Source organism: Lipophrys pholis (genome assembly GCF_963383615.2).
Source record: "Lipophrys pholis genome assembly, chromosome: 9".
Classification (NCBI taxonomy): Eukaryota; Metazoa; Chordata; class Actinopteri; order Blenniiformes; family Blenniidae; genus Lipophrys; species Lipophrys pholis.
Window position 1 is genome coordinate 21474985 of NC_137639.1, and position 16190 is coordinate 21491174.

Here is a 16190-nt window from a genome sequence, read left to right on the forward strand (position 1 = left end):
TTGCAAATGTGCATGTTCTCCTACCAAAGAGTAAAATCATGCATTTGATAACTCCAAAATGAACCTTGCCTGTCAATGTCAGTGTGTGTGTGAATGTCTGACTCTGTGTTTATTCTGTGATATCCTGGTGACCTGAACCCTTTTGTCTGTAAGCTGGGATCAGCTCCAGCTTCTTGTGACTCTCTTGGATCCAGTGCTAAAGAAGTTGGATGAATGTCCATTAGACTTCCAGTTTTCTTCTGTAGTGAGGGATGAATTTTAAGCAGTTTATTTATGTAATGCGTTAGATCACGTGTACTATCGAGTAATGCTTGTATCCTCGGCTCTGTGCTACTACATTAGGGTCCTTGTCGTTAATCGTGATGCAAATAATTTCGGAAACCACGTGGACGCTCTTCAAAACTCTGTGACATAAACGTTATCTGACATTCCATGTCTGAACTAAAAGTAGATCACGGCGAAAGAATAAACATTATTTGTCCCAGATTTGAAAACAACAGCTGCTAATAATAACCTTTTTAATACGTCCAAAATATCCAGACATGTGGAACCATGAACTGTATCAAATATAAACCCGTGTTCACACAAAGCCCTCATGTATTTCATCCACACCTTTCTACATGTTCTCGTATATCCCTGAGAAAAGGACTGATGGAGTGCTAAGAATAACCCCCAGATGTGATGTCACCAAGCGCGGAAATCAGATTTGTCCTGCTGGAAGATACTTTACATTATGTTGGCATACTTATTCAAGGTGACTTATAATGACACACAACCTACATACCACCTCATGTCCTACACACTATATATGTCATTGTAACGCTATCAATCAGTGTCAGATCAAAGTGGGGTTGTTTCTTTTTATTGCATGGTTGAAGGAAGGTGCAAAATAATGAATTCAGCCAGATTAAATATAAGAAATTTATAAGGTGGAATAATGTGAAGTTTGTTTAGTTGGATCTTGAAACCAGGATTGAGTAAGTCTCAGAATGTTGGAGGCCGTATGCACTGATCCATATCTGTCTGAAGGCGAGTCCTCTGGCCGGACACACACACACACACACACACACACACACGCACACACACACACACACACACACACACACACACACACACACACACACACACACACACACACACACACACACACACACACACACACACACACACACACACACACACACACAGCCTTGAGCCCTCAGCAGTGTCTGTAAATCACACTCTCACAGCTCCTCCTTTCTTCCTCTTTTTCTCTTCTCCCACTCTCTCTTTCTATATATGTTTTCTTTTCTTTTCATTTTTACAGTGCGGCGAGGAATGCTCGCTCTACAGGGTGGCTGGTGTTCAGTGGAGCGACTCAACTCCCATGTCTCGCACTCATCCCATGTGTCTCCTATTAGCTACACTCACCAAGACAGAGAGGGAGGGAGGGACCCGATGGAGAGAAAGAAGGGGAGTCAGAAAAAAGAGAGGGGGAGGGGGGAAAGGAGCGAGAGAGAGACAGAGAGAGAGAGAGAGAGAGAGAGAGAGAGAGAGAGAGAGAGAGAGAGAGAGAGAGAGAGAGAGAGAGAGAGAGAGAGAGAGAGAGAGAGAGGGGAATTTGATATGCTTTGTGCATGAGTGACTTGTATAAAACAAAGACAGGGAAAATAGCCTGAATGTATGTGAGGGGACCTCTGGGGGGGCTATGCACACATAAAGAGTCAAGTAACTAGCAAAAAAAGATTATAATTTATTTCCAGATTTTTTTGCCTTCATTTGCATCTTGTTTCACAAGGTAAATCGAAAATAAAAAATAAAAACTGACTGCCATACCATGAAAATGTAAAAAAATAATACAAATAATATGTGCTGTATATATAATTATATCATTATCAACAAACAGACGACATTAATCATAATAACAATACTATTGATCAGAAACATAACAGAACACTAAATTGCTGGTCTCATGCATATACAACACCCCTCAGATACAAAAGAGGGGGTAATTACTAAAAATAGAACCAAAAGTTCCACCAGGTCAGAATAAGCGCCTATAGCTACATGCAATGACATAAAAGAGACTCATGTACACATTCCTTCTGGCATCAAGTATTTTACACATACTGTACTTCACTATTGCCGCCCCATCTAATATACTGTACAGAGCACAATACAAAAACAGGACTGGAGTTGGAGAACATTATGCAGGAAAGCGCCGGAGTCTGGTGCAGTCAGCAGAGGCTGTGTGCAACATTTTCACGCCTTCCTCCCTCGTCGTGCTAATCCTTCAAAATCGTCTTGTTTCCTTCGACAAATTCCCCGTCCATTAGTCCAGCTTTTGTTAAAGGTCTTTGTTCCCTTCATTGTTTTCAGTGCTTTTGTTTTGCTGCAGTTTTTTTTTGTTTCTTCGTTTGCACACTATCTCCGCGTGGTTTTCTCCATGCTGCTCTTCGTCGTGCCCCTCCCTCACAGGGTCTTGTCACTCTCTTTCTTCAGGTGACTGAGAAGTTAAAGGACAAAGTCACATTAGTGTGGCGCACAAACTTCAGGCGAAGCTGTGGTTACTGTCAGTGATGTGCTTTTACAGAAGTTAATATCAGAATTTCATTCAGCATGTTTTCCTATAATGTTCATATAAAATCATGGCTAAAAAGGGAATAAGTGGAGTTTAAATTGAGATTTATTGAAATATAACACACATTTTATTACTCAATGTAATTCAAAATTACATGAAGAAAATTTAGAAGTAGCATAATAGACCTGAAGGATATGGGGCTTTAGATGAAGTAATTTCAAGATTTTCATAGTGAAAGTATTTTGTACATATCATTATCTTTTATTGTGAAAATGAAATAAACGAATTAATATGTGGAAAAGTGAGTTAAGCATTGGAATTATTGACGCATGAGAGGTAGAAGCCCTGCCTGATTTATAAGCTCAAAAGACAATTTGCTGGGGATCCTCTCAACGGTAATTTAGCAGAAGTAGGGACACGCTGTCCAGATTGTCCACTTATCACCCATAGCATGTCGTGTCCTGATTATGATGCTTCTGAGGAGGCCAGGGGCTGCAAAATGTCACTAACACTGTTCATTCATTCACGGTGCTGCACCATGATATTTGCTCACAGTCATTGCTCTATAGTTTATAAGACAAAAAGCTTTAAAGACTCAAAACCATTTATATGATTGAATATTTTCTTCCAGGTTCAGTTATGAAAGTGATATCAGTAAGTCTAGGCACTGGTAATATTTGTAGAGCCTTCCTACTTTATGTGTATTTATGTAAAATTAACCATTTTCTTAAGTGGAGCCAGTTCATACTGTCCTATAAATGAAGCTACATAGAAAACATTAACTTGGCTTTTGATTGAGGTTTGCCTTTTGATTATGGCAGGTTGAGGACAATGCATAAGTCTTCACACATTACTACCAAAAATACCCAGAAAATAAAATCTAAACTTAAAGGCCTGGATTTGTGGTTTCTTGTCCCATGATAATCATTTTGCAGTTTGTTGCTCGCTGTTCTGCTTGTTTCTCTCTTTACTGCCTCCTAACCCCACCAAGTCAATGCAGACAGGTTCTAATAAGAAATTAAGAAATAATTTGTGGGACCGTTGATTTTATTTTCTAGAATTTATTTGAATGTAAAGCAGTGTGACATAATTATGTTATAATGAGCAATACCAAAAAACAACAACACAAAAAAGGTTTTGTTAGATGCATTCAAGTAAATTTCAAAATCAATAAAGTGCATTTGAATGTTTTTCCAAGTTTTGTTTGTGTATTATAATTAAAGGAAATCAAAAAAAATACCCACAGCCTCCTGAAGATCTGATTGGACACTAGTTTCCAAGTTTCTGAGTGTTGAACATATCATTAATTTTAGAAAAATTAACCAAATAAACAAAAATTGAGGCACAATTACAGATAGGGCATATTCATTGTCTACAATGATAGACACAGTGGACAGTAGTTCATTTTTGTACCTGTAATACTCGTCCTGGGAGAGAGAGTGGTGGTGATGGTGGTGGATCCACTGTTGTTCCAGGGCCAGTCTCTGGATCTGCAGCTCTGCGCTCTGGGCCTGCTGCATGGCCTGGAGCTGATGGGCTGCTGACATGGGACCAGTGAGGGAGGAAGCCTGGGGCAGGTCACGGAAAGGAGCGCCTACCATCAGCACACAGGCAGCCGGCGCAGGAGACGACACGAGGGGGCAAAGAAAGGAGGAGCACGCCGTTTAGTCATCATTGCCGGTGTCAAAATGATTCATTATAAACATTTTCTGTTTTTAGAGAAGAAAACTGAACGAGTACATGGACGAGGAGCCTTCTCCTCACCGAACAGCTGTTGGCGGAGCACCTCGCTGTCAGTGAGGGGGTGAGCCAGGATGGGCGTGCCGAGTGTGGCTCCTGGGTAGGGGAGGCGTGCCAAAGGAGACCCCGACGTCAACGGGTCCATCAGGGGGTGAACCCCGCCCGCCGCTGGATGCCAGTGATGTAATAGGAAATACAGGAATTATTTAATAGGAGTCCAAGCATCTTGTAACAATGTAGAAAAGCTCTTGAAGACTTTTGTCAATAGAAGAACATAAAGTCTCTCCCACGGTAGCTAATTATTACAATAAGCAATGCTCAACAAATCACTTCTTAAAATAAAAAAAGTTAAATAAACCAAACATGGCGAAACATTTTTTCTTGTCAGTTAATCAGAAATTTTGAGCACTTAGTGCACAAAATATATTCTGTAAAAGTTTTATTTAAATTTTTTCTCTCACTTAACTATTTACGTCTTAAAGTCCCCGTCCAATTCTGTTTTTTTTTTTATTAATTTACTTGTGTTCCTGACTTAGTCGTGTCTAAAAAAAAATTCAATTCTTAATTCGATATCTTTGCAGGGGACCTATTGGGCTTTTGATAATTCTCTTTTTTTCCACAGATAATCTTGAAGTATTTGAACCCAGAGAGTCAGATCATGAGGTTGGTTCATGGTTTAAAAAGACATCTGACAAAGGTGAATGTTGGGTTTGGAAGAGTTTCGCACAAGCCTGATGTTACCTGATCTCAAATGCATTATAAGGTCATCTGCACCACAGCACAGAAAAATCAACATAAATGAAGCTGATTTCTCATGTCCTGAGAATTACAGAGGCTATCTTACCTTGTTTGAGACTGATGATTTGTATTAAGGCTTGTATAACATAAGTGGAGATTTTAAACTGTGGAACATGAAAAGCTCCCTTGTGTCAGTCTAGTAAAAATAATATGTCTAAAAAATGAACGTAACATTGTAAAAGGTGAAGTCTGAATGTATGACTAAACAATAACCAGCATCACCTGCAGTCACAGTGATTTCATTTCTTGCTGAGCGACACCGACATAAAAAGATACAAGATAATAATTAGACTGGAGTCGAGATGAATGAAGTGCTTTCATTCATCTCAGTATTGTCTCATTCCTTCTGCTTGTCAGTGGTACCACAAGAAAATCTTTTGTCATGCATTACTAAATATATGGTCTATAATATAAAATATGTAAAATGCTATTTTTGAACACATATACATGTGACGGTTTGCATTTATTTAATGAAGTAATGTGCCATGCAGTGCAATTCTGTCACAATTCTTATATGGTGTTTCCACAGCTCTGAAGAGTGAATGTGTGAATGTTATAACTTAGAAAAAGAATCTGTGACTTTGGTGAGGTTAACACGCATGTGATATCAATACATTTATGAGAGTTAATAGTGACAAAGACACCATTGTTAGTAGCAGTTGGTACCTGTGTCTTGCTGGTGCAGGTGAAGATGTGAGTGGATGTGTGAATGCTGGTGATGATGAGGCGTCACGTTCAGCATCTGAAGGCGCCCCAGGTTCTCTCCTCCTCCACCTCCTCCTCCTCCCCCTCCTGCTCCTCCTCCGCCTCCTCCGCCTCCTCCACTTGTTCCGCCTCCACTTCCTCCTCCTGCTCCACTTCCAGCACTTCCTCCCCTTTCTCGCTCTCTCTCTCTTTCTCTTTCCCGCTCTCTTTCCCCAAAGGCCGGCAGAGCTGCTCGGTCCCGCTCCCTCTCCCGCTCTCTTTCTCCACTCCTTTCTCGTTCATAAGAGGCAGGAGAGCGAGTCGGAGTCGGGTAGGTCTCGGGGGGAGCGGCTGCAGCGGGGGCTGGTGGCAGATGAGAGGACAGGGAGCTGGGAAAAGAAGAATGGGGGACCGGGTGATGAAGTGAGGCGGCATTGGAGGTCGGAGGAGCAGGTTGAGAAGGAGCTGGCGGAGGAGCTGCAGGGGCTGATGGGGCAGCTGGCGGGGCAGATGAAGGGTGAGAGGGTAGAGAAGATGGGAGGAGGGATGAAGGGGGCGGATTGGACAGGGACTGTGGGGCAGGAGGGTTGGGAGGTCGTGTTATTGAGGCCAGGGCTGGGTTCTGAAGGTGCGGGGGGCCAGGTGGAGCTGGAGGAGGAGGAGTGCCATAAAGTGACACCTCATTAGCTGCTGCTGCACTGCCGCCAAGAAGCAGAGAGTGTGCATGGGCATTGGCATGCGCATGAGCGTGTGAATGAGAGTGAGCAAGAGCGAGAGCCGCAGGATCGGGTATGGACCCTGGTGGGTAAACCCGCTCATCACTCTTAAATTCAAATCCTTGCTTCATTCGATCTCGATGTGCGGCCACAGCATGCGGAAAGCCGACTCCTCCTAATCCCCCACCCCCAATCCCTCCATGTACATGGCCTCCTGCCATCCCAGGGTGGCCACCAACACCTGGTCCACCTTCAAAGTTGCCACCGTATAAAAAGCCCAATATGGCTGCTGCTGTGGCTGCATCAGTAGGAAGGTGATGTGGGTGGGCTAAAGCATGATTCTGAAACTGAGGGAGGAAGAACGACGGGTGGACGTGAGGATGACCGTGGTGCATTTGCTGATGGTGTGCCTGTGCACGACTCGCCGCCCCGAGAGGAGACATGGTATGAGGACGAGCATATTCACTCAGAGTTCTCAGCGCTGGGGTGTCAGGGCCCAAATATGGACCTCCTAAACCAATGCCCAGGGCCCCCTGAGGGCCTCCAACCACTGCTGATGCCCCACCCATGGACGGTATGAGGAGCGAATGGGGAATTGAGTGAGAGAGGGAGGGATGGAGATGGTGTGCCGGAGGAAGATGAGCATGTGGATGTGAATGATGAGGCTGGGGGTGAGGGGGAGGATGGGGCACATGGTTGCCCGAGGAAGACGAAGGGTCCAGGATGATGGAAGAGGAGGAGGGAAAGAAGAGAGAGGAGGCCTGACGGCCTCCGCCGGCAGCATTGACGTCCTTTTGCTGCTGAGGAGAAAAAGGAAGAAGACAGTAAATCACACGTGTTCGGATCTGCTTTCCTCCCCTCCCATTAAACTGATCAATTTTATCTACATTGAATCTATTAAATCTGACATAATTATCACCTAGATGTGCTCACCTGTAGATGTCGATCCAGCTCCCTCTCACGCTCACGCTCCCTCTCTCGCTCCCTTTCTTTTTCTCTCAGGTCTCTGGCCCTCTGTTCGACCTCCCGACGAGCCCTCTCAATCACCTCATTCCTTTTTTTCCACAATTTGGAGCCATCTAACGGGACGAAGAGGACATCACTGCGGGCGCAGGAGTTCCCGCTGCCTCGGTCAAGGACCTTATGAAACCTAGAATCAGGACAGAAAGCAGTAAAGTACATCATCATTACAACCATCAGGAGTAAGTATCGCCATCAAATGATTGTCATTACTGTTAATTGCAGGGGACTGACAATAGACTACTGCAGGAATATGTCCTCAAACCTGAATATCACTCAATATTTCAATGGATTAAGTAGATTTTTTTGAATGGACTTTGCTTTGTGGCTTGCAATGAAAGCTACAGTTAACACTAGCTTACTAGACTTTAACGATTTATTCCTGAAAATATGATATGTAATTAAGTGCTCCACTCATGGTTTGTGAGGTTATTCCATGGTAGGGACTTTATGTCATCACATGCAAGAATGAAAACGTGTGCAAATTATTTTCACACAAATATTTGCATTGTGTGGTTAACTTATAGCGAAATGCATAATTTGTAGGCTTTGATAATAAAAACAAATATCATAAGTTAGCTGTAGATTTTATTGTCTGCTACATCCTGAAATCCCTTGTAAAACTTAATTGGCTTTTTGTTAAGGGAATCAGGCTCATGCTAACATCTGGATTGTTTTGCATTCACACAGCTCTCTGTTAGGAGATGTCATCTTAGCCTTACCGTGCTGACTGGCTGGCGTGGATTGGAATGTCTACAGGTTTTGGTTCCGGTGAGGGACTTCTCAACACAGGCGGTGGGCTTTCATTTTCCTCCCTCTCTTCTATTGGCTCTTCCTTGATGACAGGTGCAGGAGGCGGACCTGAATCTGAATGTCCATCTCCACTGGGAAGAGCAGAGCTCGAGGCAGATGTCGGGATGCTGTTACTGTTTGTGGAGTTACTAAGAGGAGGGGGTCCCTTTGAGATGTTTTGAGGCGAAAGTGACTGCGAGTTGGTATTGCTGCTATTGGATCCGCTACTGTTACTACTGCTGTTTGCCATGTTACCACTGCTGTTCCCGTTGGAGTGATATGTCCCACTGAATGGAGGGTGGTTGTTCAAAGTGCTATGGAAAGGTGAAGGGCGGCATCCAGGTGAACAGCTGGAGGACACACCTGGTGCGGGAAGGGGCATGTTGGCTACAGAGGAGGAGCCAGGAGGGAAAGATGAGAAGGCTCCCATCTGATTGGTGGAAGGGCTGGACAGGGGCGAAAGTGGTGTTGGTGGAGTCTGAGCTGAAGACTGGTACTGTTGGGGACGTACTCCAGGTGTCATACCTGATGTAGGAGGCTGCGTATGGGAAGCTTGTGGTGGTAGAGCAGATTGAGGTGGCGGAGGAGGGTAAGAAGTATTTGATGGGTGTCCATGGTGGCTGGAGGAGGAGGACGGTGACAGTGCAGGAGGTTGATTTGGGCCGCCACGGTTTTGGTACAAAGCAGACTCCCGCAGGTTAGAGTCCCTCTCTCTTTCTCTGGGCCCTGATGGGTAGTGGGGGTGAGGTGGGTGGGGGTGCTGGGTTCCTCCAGACCCTGAATACTCTCGTCCCATGTTTGGAGTTACCCCAGGGGAGCTTAAGTACTCGCGATTTGTGCCAGTGGAAGGAGGCGCCCCAGCGGGAAAGTCTTTTCCTCCGGTGGGAGGATACTCTCTGTGAAAGTGGTCTGCTCCGGAGGAGGGCGTTTGTGCCTGGTCCATGGGAGGAGGGAAGTCCCGGTTCGATGAGTTTGGGGGATGTGGGTGGGGGTGTGGGGGCAGGGAAGAATGGGAAGAATGACTGGGATTGTTTTGGGGTGATGCAGGTGGGTCACGGTTCAACATGGGGGTGACAGGTAGCCCGCTGGTTGAAGTTGGGGGGTTCCCCTGTGGAATGGAGTTGCTGTTAGTGTTACTGTTGCTTACAGCCTCTCTTGTCTGGCCCCCAAACTCACCCCATCTGCTTCCATCTTTGTCTCTGGGATGCCCCCCTCCAGTTCCAGTGGGGCCAAAGTCTCTACTCTGGTTTTGGTTTGGCAGATTAAATTCCCTTCCTCCTTCACGTTCCCTTTCACGCTCTCTGTCTCTGAAAGCTGGACCAAAGTCTCTTCTTTCTGGACCTAAATTTGGCCCATCTCTTGCTGAACCTTGAAACTCACGGTTTTGACTGGCTGGTAGACCCCCAAAGTCCCTACCTTGTATGCTGTTGGGCCCACCCATCCCACCGCAAGCACTATTGCTATTTCCCCCGCTACCATTGTTGCTGCTGTTGCCAATTGGAGTAGAAAACTCCCGGTTGATTTCCCTCCCCCCACACTCCCCCCTCACTCCCCTCTCCCTCTCTCCTGCAGCCCCCCTCTCTCGGTCCCCTCCCCCTCCAGCGTACCTGGGAAGGTACTCCCTGTGGGGGTGAGGGTGAGGATGGGGGAGGTAAGAGAGGTGGGAGGAGGAGTGGCGAGAGGATGGAGGGTTGTAAACAGAGGGAAGTTGTTGCTGTTGCACTGGCGGTTGGTGCTGTGGTTGGTGTGGGTGATGGTTGCCAGGGTAACGGGTGTAGCCCCAGCTCCCCGGGCAACCAGTTGCTGTGCCACCCTGCCAGCCGGTGGAGCTGTAGTGGTGAGGGTGGGTGGAGGGCTGGGTCTGAGGCTGGGACTGGGACTGGGGGCTGCTCTGTGGCAGTAGTGATGGAGGGGTGGACTGAGTCTTTTCCATGACTTTGTCTGCTTTTTCTATTTTGTCTCTTTCTATCTTAACCTCAGCAGGCAGGTTTTGTCCCCCAAGCTCCAAGGGCTTCAGGGCAGGTGGAGGAGGAAGCGGTGGGGGCAATGAGTGCTGAAGGTTGGAACTATTGTGGGAAAATTCCCCTCCGGAGATAGTTGTCTTGGTTACGCACTGTGTGTTGGCTTTGGGAGTCATTCTGTTGCCACTGAGCGGACCGTCAACAGACACCGGTCCACCATACTCTACTTTACACATCAATTTGGAGTCCAAGGAGAAATATGACTTCCTCCCACTATTGCTGTCATTTGATGAATCTCCTGCTCCGCGGAGCGAGGGAGTCAAACCGGATGAGGAGCAGGGAGTGGAGGGGGGTTTGAGAGATGAACAGTCCTCAATTCTTGCCTCCACATCTCGCTTTTCCCCATCAGTGCAGGATTCCTCCCCTCGCCCCTCCCGTAGCACCCTCCTGTCCTCTACTGCCATCTTCCCCGCTCCACCCTCTTTACTTTTCTCCCGGTCTCCTTGCTTTGGTGAGTCGGGGCCATCGGAATCAGAGTCCAGGCTCCCCAGAGGTGAAGCGGAAAGACTTGGAGATGAGGAACGATTGTCCTGGTCTATATCCCGCCCGCTGCTCAGACTACTACTGCTATTGGCCAGGCTCCCAACCACTGAACTCCTGCTGCCCTGGGATTGGCCGTCTTCGTTGTCACTCTCACGAGATTGGCTGGCAACTGAGGTTGGAGGTGGGACAGTGGAAGGAGCTGAGCTGTCAGTCGAGTGTGTTGATGTTGGAGGGTTCGGAGTAGACGCCGAATCCTGACAACAACAAAAAATCATTTGTGGATGAAGAAAAATTCATATGTTGAGAATCCGATGAAATTGGCTGCTGAGTTTTGTAAAAGTGGATCATATAATTTAGTCAGAAAGAGTGCCTTTTGGTTAATTTAGCTGAATCAAAGCTTTATAATGGGTCTTTATATAACAAGTTGACGAAATGTAACACAAACCTGAACTTTCTGCCTCTTTGGAGGAGACACAAGTTCCTCCCCCTCACTCTCTGATGAATCATGCCCTTGTGATCTGCGACTGAAGCGATTTCCAGCCAATTCCTCACCAGCACCTCTTTGCTAAAACAACACAAGACTTTTAATTCTGGAGTGATGCTTTTGAATCCCTAATAGGCCTATATCTGTTTTTAGAACAAAGACAAAATTGCATGCACACACACATACATGCACGCACGCACATACACCACACACACACACACACACACACACACACAGACACACACACACACACACACACACACACACACACACACACACACACACACACACACACACACAGGAATCTCAAACATTAAACATCAAAGATTTCAAAGTGCTAGGTGTAAAACACACAACCGAACAATTCTGACACTGCAAGGGTACGTCTGTGGCAATCACACTGATGACTCATGCACTGACAGCAAACACACACAATTCAATATACAGAGCGTTCTTTATTCCTCATGACTCTTGTTCATGCATGCATACATGTTAATTTATGGTGACTACAGCTGCAGCAAAAAAAATAAGAAAAAATAGGACAGGCTCTAACCGTTTGTCTGTCATTGCGTTCGGAGCGAGTGGGGCTAGTGTGCGGGCGTCTGCCCCTTCTCTCCTCACTCGCCCCCCGCCGTCGCCCACTGCGCATGGGCATCTGCAAAGCAAAGTAGAGCAAAAAAAAAATGCAAAAAACATCAGGTGAGGATCAGGAAAGGATCAAATGGTTAAAATGGACTAAAAACATATATGCTTGTTTAAATTTGACAACATGATGATTACGGTGGAAAAACAGTTAATTCAGGCCCCTCAATATTAAATAAATTCCAGGTGGAGTGTGGCAGGGATAACAACCGTAGAATAAAAAGGGACAGGAAGGTGAAGGGAAGAACGGGCCAAAAGCAGAGGCACACAGATAATTAATTGTAAGCAATGGAAAGAGTCATGTTTAAACATAAAACCGGCCTTCTTTAGACTACATTGTTGACTTCCCAAGCTTACAAGTTACATTTTGACGGTTTTGAAATATTATCACATAATGAAGTAATTATGATGCAGCGAGGCTACTAAATGCACTACATGCAAGAATGAGGCAGGTACACAATCCCTGACATCATTGTGAAGAGCAGACGCAGGCCTGATGCATACCGATTCTTTGTGTGTCCTTGTTTTCATAATTTCGTCTTTATAGCGTCCATTTTACAACACAAGCCGTTGTAGGGAGTGAACTGCTTCCAGTTGCTTACTGACCAGGGCTTGTTACACCATGAGAGCTACAGAAAACCTGCGAAGAAGCATAAACAAAGAAGGCATGATTCAGTCTGCATGGGAATCCCACTGAGAGCTCAATGTTTGGCATGAAGCATTGGTTCAGGAAGGGATGCCGTAATAAACAACATCACTTATCTGCACTGAGTGTTGAGTTCAGGAATTTTTGTAACATCGTGCAAAACATACCAGTTTACAATTGCTACAGTACAGTTACAACATTCAAAAATCCCAGCATACTTCACACTGTACCGACACAACTGCTTTTCACTATGCCGACAACAGTCTCCTCGGTGCCTTCTGTTTTCACCCACAATAGGTCTCACTGGCGGGATACACCAATTTAAGTTTAACCAAAGCGCAGATAATAGATGTAAAGACACAAAAACCTGCTGATTGGTAGACTACATTTTGGGATCCCAGTCTGCAGAAGAAGGGGAAGTCAAGCGAACATCTTGGGGTTATAGGGCCACACCCCCTCCTTCCACCTTCACTACAACAACCCCAACCCACATCCACTTGTGGTTAACCCACATGACCTGGTTATGGCCAGCAGAACTGCATGCTTATTTATCCAGCGAGCCATTAGGGGAAATGTACAATGTCAAGATCATTTATCCATGTGGCTATGCTTCACAACATCGGTGGGCTACTTTGAAGGGGCCCATCTAATCCATTCATTCATGTACCACTATGGTGAAAAAAATGGCTCATGTATATTGAATGAGGTTATAAATAGTGCACACTGCCGGATGAAAAAAGAACAGTTAGCACAGCTAATGCACACTCTGCTAGGTAGCAGTAAATATGAGTAAATACATTTATTCAAAGCAACCAATCGCCTGTAAATCCTGTAGCAGCACATGGCTATGCATTAATTAGAGCATGCTGCAGTGACTAGTTCAGTCTTAGGAACAAGATCCTTACAATGCATCTGTAATGGAAATAGAACAACATATTTGGAGGTGATGTAGAGTGTATACACCCCCCCCCCCCCCCCCTCCCTAATTAACATAGACATGACTAAGTTCATGACACAGGAGTAGAAAACAGCCAGTCCCTTCTGGGTTTCTGTACACAATGCCTCTCAGTTACAGGTGGCTGCTACCGGCCTCTGTCTATGGTCCACTGGCTGGTCCTTGACCATGGTCAGTAAACAACTAGGACGCAAACACATCACCAGCATACAGCGGCGTTAACACCTCTACTGCCACTGCACAGGAGAGCAAGGAAGAAGAAAAAAAAAAAAAAAAACACAGCACATGCATTATCAACAAATTGGCCACTGCATGTGATGCAAAGCAGCAGCATGCAGTTGCTCTGCTTACATCACCGGCGAGCGGGCACTGCAACGACTCTTTCTTCTTTCTTCCTGCGAATGTTATTGATACACATGCAGAGAGAGGAGACCGGCCAAAAGCTGCTCCCGTGAAGCCTCTCGCAGACTACCACGGCGGAGCACAGTCCATCCAACCCGACGACGGAGGAGAGTCGTGCACAGCAGCACATACATGTTCACGATCAGAATGGATGCCTGTGGCAGGGCTGTTTTCCAGACCCTGCTCATCTTAAAAAAAAAAAAAAAAAAAAAAAAAAAAAAGAAAGAAAGAAAGAAAGATGATATGGAAATGGCGAATCATGGCATTTCGCACCGGCTCTCCCTTCTCCTCTCTGGAATGTGGGTGCGCGTCGTGCACTCTTATTAACATTAATTCACCGGGGCACAATTCAACCATAACGCAGGAGTAACATGATCATTAACGCACAAAGGAAAAAAAAAAAAAACGGGGAGGGAGAGCACAAACGTGGCCAAGCAGGAACAGCTCCAAAATGCAAAGTATAAGCATCCATTTTCCTTCTCCTTACCTATAATATCCAGCGATGCGTGCTCCCACTCTCACTCTCTCCCTCTTTCCTTTCTCTCCCTCTGTTTTGTCGTTTTATGTTGCACGCTGACACGCACACCTCAGAGCCCGGGCGTCTGTCAACACGAGCTTCTGCTGGCTCATATTGCAACGGGCTCCGACCATAACAATAATGCAGAAGAAATCTCCTGCTATTCGTTGCAGGACGAGGAAGAAGAAGAAGAAGAAAAAAAAAAAAAAAACAGGGGTGCCAAGTGAAGACTGTACAAATTGATGCGTACCCTAGCCTCTTCCCCACCCCCTTTCGCCCCTTTTTTTTTTCCTCTCTTGCCCCCCCCCCCCTTTCCCACCCTACCTACTCCCCCCTCTTCCTCTTAAGACGACTTGCACTTTTTTTTTTTTTTACACTCCTCTCCGGTCTTACAGTCACAATTTTTCGCGGAGGGGTGAGCCGGAGAGAGGGATGCACGTCGGGTGAGAGAAAGGGAGAGAGGAGAAGGCGTGATTTGCATAAGGAGAAGAGGGGGAGGCTGGAAGAGGAGGAGGAGGAGGAGGAGGAAGAGGAGGAGAAGGAGGGAGTAGTGAAGCAGGGAGAAAGAGGAAGAGAGGCGCAGGGAGAGGGCCAAAACTCTGAAGAGGGAGGGGATCTGGAGGGAGGGTCTCTTCTCGGCTCTGTTGCCGAGTCCCTCCAGAGTCACCTTTACTGTATGGAGGCTGAATAACTGTCCAGCCGGAGGAGAAACCAAACGTCCTGCAGGCCTTTGTTCCTCTGGGCTTCACATCGAACCCGCAGCTCAACTCGGCGAACGCACATGGGGTCTTTAAAACACACAATTTCACCACTATTCATATATTTAAAAAAATAAAATAAAAGTGTGGGCTATTTAACAAAGACGCTCCCACAACTCGTTTGCGATAATTAAACAATTGAAAAAGCGTACAAGAGTCAGTGTGTGTGTGTGTGTGTGTGTGTGTGTGTGTGTGTGTGTGTGTGTGTGTGTGTGTGTGTGTGTGTGTGTGTGTGCAGCAGCTTCTGGTCTGTCTGGGAAAAGCTTGCACCGGTGTGTCCAGTCAAGCGGCTCTGCAGACCCCTCTCTCTCTCTCTCTCTCTCTCTCTCTCCCCCTTCGCGCAGCCCCCTGTCCCGTCTCCTATTGTGTGGTATCCATGGCAACCCGGAGACTGTGTGCAGAGCGCCTGCGCGGCTCCAGCTTCCCCACCTTCATCATCACCTTCATCATCATCACCAGCAGCAGCAGCAGCAGCAGCCAGGGCCGCGAGACACTGCCATAGATATATCCATGGACACTGCCGGCTCGCGCTCCCTCTGCCGCTCGGTGTGCGTCACGACAGCGCGTGCAGGCTGATGACGCCGACCTAACTGGAGCCTCGTGTCGCGTGCGTGCAGATGTGCTGTCGCCAGGGTCAGGTGTGAGCTCGAGGCTGCCCTGCTCAGCCACGACGTCACCAAATGTAAGTAATTCGAATGTTTATCTGCGGAGTATTTTCCTTTATTATAACGTTTATCACGGCTAACTACTTTATACTATTCATAAAAGAGACTGCTCTACTATGTCAGTACTTGGAAATAGTTATCTTTTATAAGGGTATTTCCCTTCATGTGTTAGAAATTACGTCCTCAAATCATTTTATGAAGTAAATCAAGAAAAGTGTATAATCTGTTTTAAACAAACAATGTGTTAAAATTGCATCACATTGGAAAACAATCATCCAGGGACTACCACTCTATGGGTACTATTAGC

The 16190-nt window shown here is 46.1% G+C and overlaps 1 protein-coding gene across 1 annotated transcript; it reads right to left on the reverse strand.

Moving 5' to 3' along the window:
• Window positions 1-1711: 1711 nt before the first annotated feature.
• atn1 (atrophin 1) lies at window positions 1712-14708 on the reverse strand. Its single transcript, XM_080470743.1, has 10 exons — window positions 14431-14708; window positions 12445-12580; window positions 11852-11953; window positions 11260-11379; window positions 8241-11068; window positions 7432-7648; window positions 5765-7298; window positions 4325-4468; window positions 3974-4154; window positions 1712-2485 (listed from the first exon to the last, which is right to left on the reverse strand). The coding sequence occupies exons 2-10, from the start codon at window positions 12469-12471 to the stop codon at window positions 2452-2454; spliced, it is 5187 nt and encodes a 1728-aa protein (XP_080326869.1). The 5' UTR covers window positions 12472-12580; window positions 14431-14708; the 3' UTR covers window positions 1712-2451.
• Window positions 14709-16190: the final 1482 nt, after the last annotated feature.

Bases quoted from the DNA above. Each gene is read 5' to 3' on its own strand.
- atn1 (XM_080470743.1), bottom strand. From the start codon at position 12,471: ATGAAAACAAGGACACACAAAGAATCG. The intron at 4,469-5,764 runs GTACCAACTGCT...ACTGGCATCCAG, and splicing joins CCTGCACCAGCAAGACACAG to CGGCGGGCGGGGTTCACCCC. The intron at 4,155-4,324 runs GTGAGGAGAAGG...TGCTGATGGTAG, and splicing joins GCTCCGCCAACAGCTGTTCG to GCGCTCCTTTCCGTGACCTG.